This window comes from Notothenia coriiceps, unplaced genomic scaffold (assembly GCF_000735185.1).
Source record: "Notothenia coriiceps isolate Sejong01 unplaced genomic scaffold, NC01 NC01_scaffold00013479, whole genome shotgun sequence".
NCBI classification, from domain to species: Eukaryota; Metazoa; Chordata; class Actinopteri; order Perciformes; family Nototheniidae; genus Notothenia; species Notothenia coriiceps.
The window spans coordinates 1,987-6,666 of NW_011346180.1; the positions used below are offsets into that span (position 1 = coordinate 1,987).

The 4,680-nt window shown below is 40.7% G+C and overlaps 1 protein-coding gene across 1 annotated transcript in view; it reads right to left on the reverse strand.

The window, feature by feature from the left end:
* Positions 1-851: 851 nt before the first annotated feature.
* LOC104947947 (probable G-protein coupled receptor 116) overlaps positions 852-4,680 on the reverse strand; it is a gene marked incomplete at its 5' end in the record, with an annotated part of 12,984 nt that continues 9,155 nt past the window's right edge. The window contains 3 exons of the mRNA XM_010774073.1: positions 852-1,546; positions 1,633-1,668; positions 1,816-1,857. Of these exons, the coding sequence (XP_010772375.1) occupies positions 1,490-1,546; positions 1,633-1,668; positions 1,816-1,857 (135 nt within the window). The remainder of the gene's footprint in view (positions 1,547-1,632; positions 1,669-1,815; positions 1,858-4,680) is intronic.

The following is a 4,680-nucleotide window of genomic DNA, read 5'->3' on the forward strand; positions in this document are numbered from 1 at the left end:
ACGACTGCATCAGATCCCTCAAGAAGTAACTTAAGAGGCTAAATGTGGATTTTAGGATTTAAAAAGAAGTCAAAATAATGAGAAAAAATTATTCTGAAAAACAAGTTTCAATTCTGAGTCAAAGTCAAATTCTGGAAATAATTTAATTCTTAAAAAGTCAAGACTCAGAAAAAAAATCAAAATTCTAAAAAAGTTTGAATTCTTAAAAAGTTCAACATTCTGAGAACAAAGTCAGGACTCAGAAAAAAAAAGAAATACAATAAAAAATCTCTTGTTCAGATCTCAAATAAATTTTTTGGCGCTAATCTTCTTCGTAAAAAAGTGGAGAAAAAGTCCGAATTCTGGGTGAAGTTTAAATAAAGTGGCTAAAGTGGTCGCTTTGGTTGATTTGAGGTGAAACACTGCAGGGAAATACTTGATTTTCTATTAATTAGATTTTGGGTTATTTATATGTCCATTATCAGACTAAATAAAACTTCAGATGTAGGAGTTTATTTGACTCACTGTTCGTGTCTGTAGATTTCTCCTAAGCAACATCAGTTAGCATCACAAAACGCCTCATTTGCTAATTTAAACATGACCTGTCAGAAAACTTGTAATATAAAAAAGAATTGTGTTAATGTCAGCAATGAAGGGTGGAGGTTTCATGCTGGTATCTGTTAGTTAAATATTTTATAGGTAAATATCCCTGTTTGTGTTGCAGAGCAGAGGTTGAGGCTCAGAAAGGAATCTCATTGGACGACACTAACGAGGTGCGGAGCAAACAGGAGAACGAGGAGAAGAGGAGCAAGAAACTGACGTATGAAAGTCATTATATTCATCATCAAAATATGCTTAAAATGTCACTGAAACAAACGGGGTCACTTTACCGTGCACAGTGTTAAGAAACAAACATTTGCTTCACCGATAGAACATTTAAGTTTTAATGAATAGTTTTTGGGTGAAAATCTATTTATTTAGCGCTTTCTTGAACTCAAGAACATCTCAGTCGACTACCTCTCAAATGATTCAAATGACAGATATATAGAAGTGAGTTTCTACACAAAGTAATCCTGAAACAGCTCCGTATTAAATCATGTATTTATCTTGAAAACAATTCGTTCAACTGTGAAGAAAGAATGAAAAATGACAAGTAAAGACAATCTGAGGAAAACCAAAACCCCAAAAAGACAGAGACAAATAATTAATATACAAAATAATAACACGTAAAAATCTAATAAGGTAATTATACATTACGAGGTTATAGGTAGAAAGATTTAATAAACAGTGTTTCCCAAACAATATGTCGCAATAAAATGAAGTTTTAAATAAAAATCAATCGGAACAAGATGGAGATATTTCCTGTAAAAAAACGAATCAGGTAAACAAGCATTGCACAGTGTTCATATATCAGGGAATACATCAAAGTAATCACTATAAAAATGTACGAACTTGAAGCCTATTCAGATATATTGTACGTAAAATGTGTGAAACATATTTAGGATCATTTTCACTTCTTCCAAGTGCTTTGTAGCTTTGTGGTGCTGCTGGAGATCGAGGCTGAAGCCTGGAGAGACGGAGGATGAGAGAGATTCAAATCATTTATAATCGTTGTGTGTTTTTCATTAATAATCCTGTTTGAAGTACACTTACATTTTTCTTCAGACGTTTCCCAAGTGCTTCTCGGGTCTGCGGAAATGAGATTAAAACTGTTATGCTACAATATCCTGTTTGTGGTTTTACATATTTAACTTGTTAGTAGAAAGTAAATCACCGACTGACTAGTGTGTTGTGATTTGGATGCATTATGCGTTATTTTAAAAAGTAACATCTTACCGATTTGTCCATCACGCATGTTGTTAACAGAATGAACAAACCCTGCAAAATAAAAAAAGGACAAGTTACTGAGCAGGAAATCAAACACAATTCTAATACTAACATGTTACTGCCGTATGACAGGTAACACCGAGCAGGGCTGTTCACATGCTTAACCAAGGCAACACAAAATAAAGCCTGCAGACGTAAAGGTGTAAGTACACAGGTAGTTAGTTAGTTAGACAATCGTTAGGAAAGTTAGTTCGTTATTTAGCTAGTAAGTTTGAAAAATTAGGGGGAGGCTGTGGCTAAGTGGAGAGTGTGCTGGACTTCGAATCAGGTGGTAGCAGGTTCAAACCCCACTGCAGTCAGCATGTCGTTGTGTCCCTGAGACACTTCACCCCAAAGTGCTCCTGTGGGGATTGTCCACAGTATTGAGTATGGAAGTTACTTTGTATAAAAGCGTGTAATGTAATAATGTAATTAGAAAGTTAATTATGTATTCATTGCGTTTGTTAGTGCGGTGACTATTGCCACTCAATATCACCTGGGATTGATTAAACTGGGTTGAACTAATTGGACACCTGGAATCTCCATGTACGACGAAGTTTAGCTTTCAATATCAAAGAAAACAGCGTGTTCACAGACACGAAAGACACGGTCAAAAAACTCTTGCTCTCCCAGTCACAATCAATGCACCTGTGCCAGGAGATCACATGGTGTTGCCCCATTACGCCATCTAGTGTTCAAAATAACAAACACATATCAACCATTCTAATGGGCGCAACAGTTAGTCAAGAAAATAAAGTTAGTTCATTATTATGTTAGTTAGTTTGTTTGGTAAGAAAATAAGTTAGCTAGTTAGTTAAAGGTCATCTATCAGGTTATTTTTAGGCAATAGCATATGTCTCAGATATATACAAATATATAAAAAACATGCCTATGAAGTGTTTTGCTCCAAACACCAAACAGATCACCCATTCTAGCCATGCCTCATATCCGTCTATTTCACTTCCTGTTTCTAAAGTGCTGATTTGGGTATAAAGCTTTAAAGAGGAGGGGTCTGAGCTCATGCGGGACCCGGCAGCTACTGTCTAAACTAAATACTGCCGTGATGAAACGCCATATCATGGATTATCAAGGATTATCTCTGAAACAGTATGGAGCTCAAAGGCTTTCTCTCTTGCCGGTTATACCACAAGGTGAGTTCCTTTTTACTTCCTGCTTCTTCACACACATGCTCTCCAGTACAGGTTAGCTCTGAGTGTTAGCCATGCTAATGTAAACACCGACCATATTGCCAACATTACCGCCTCAGCGCTCTGAGACATGTGGTGTGACGTTAGACAGGAGGGAGCGGTATGGACTACGTTTCAAGGAGACTTCTAGCGGCCTAGCTGTTCAGTGGGTCCAACCAGAGCACCACAGCACAAAGCGAGCATTGACGGAGTAGTAGCTCCGCAACCCAAACCTCGGAGGCACCACTTTTGTTTGTGCAACATAGCGGTGTGCCGAGTGGTAGTTGGTAAGCTGACACGGAGGACCACCGGCTGTCGAAACGAAAAACCGCAGGTACCTGGGGCTTTCACAGAGGCTCACACACCACGGCATAGAAGCACCACGACTTTGTGAAGACGAAGGACAGGTAGCAAGAAGACCTACGACACAAAACCGCCGTTACAACGGAAGTCGGTAACGCAGGAAAGGACAAGGTGTGCTGCCCCCCGTCGCACTCGTTCTTCTGGATGGACTCTGAGGAGGTACAAAGGAGCCGATGCAGACGGGCGACGACTTAGGCACCAGTGAGTGCAAGGACCACATGCTGGCCTCCTAACTTCCGCTCAGTAAAGAGGGTTCTTTCAACGACCAACAACTGCTCGCCTTAGGTATCCGGCGAGGTAGGTGTGGAAGAAATAATAGGGGGCACCCTTAATATCCACAAGCGACGTGTAAGAGGCAGGGTACTACCACCACTAGTTACTTCGACGAGCTAGTGGGTTTCTTGCCGGCTCGCCTGGTTACTCCGCTCTTCTTCCGCCGGCAGTGCCACTTACGCCCAGTCCTAAATAAGACGCACTGAGGGTAGAAGCCTCAGTGGACCCACAAGACCTCAAGCGACCTCAACTACCTAGAGGTGTAGACCTGGGTAACGATATTGCACTTGACTGGCACAGTGCGACGAGTTGCGGAAAGGTCCGATGGCCGACCAATCAATGTCGTTATTGACCTATAATAATTCTCATACTTTCATAATTAAGATGACCGCAAATGGCACGAAGTTGTTGAAGACAGAAAGGGAACATACATGTGTGGATTGATCGATTAGTTACTAACTGAGTCTATTTTTGACACACTTGATTAAAATAAAAAGAAAAATTCGTTTTGTTTAATTTGATTTGATTGAGTGACTTGTTGTCATTTATTTATGGAATAATTAAATGAATATAAATAGTTGATGATTCAGTTGATTGGATCGATTTATTGTTTGGATTACCTAAAGGAATGAATTTTTCCCTGGATAGTGAGCGTTGTTACGTGAAAAAACTAGACAGAACATATGTAGGTTGTACGACACAGGGGCGACACAGGCGACACCACAGGGGACACACAGGGACCACACGAGGGGGCCACACAGGGAAGACACAGGGGCCACACCCAGGGCCACACAGGGGCCGCACCAGGGGCCACATACAGACCCTTCGAGTGCGTCGCAGGTCCGTTTATTTTGGGAGGAGAGGAAAAGAGGCATGGAAGTTTACGAGATTTTGCCCCTTGTTGCCTCCGACTCCGGGGTCTCAAACGCAGGCTATACTGCATTATAGACTTTTACACCTTGGGTGCCGGGTAGTCTTTGCAACGATAGTCTTTGTTACGGGCCTCGACAAA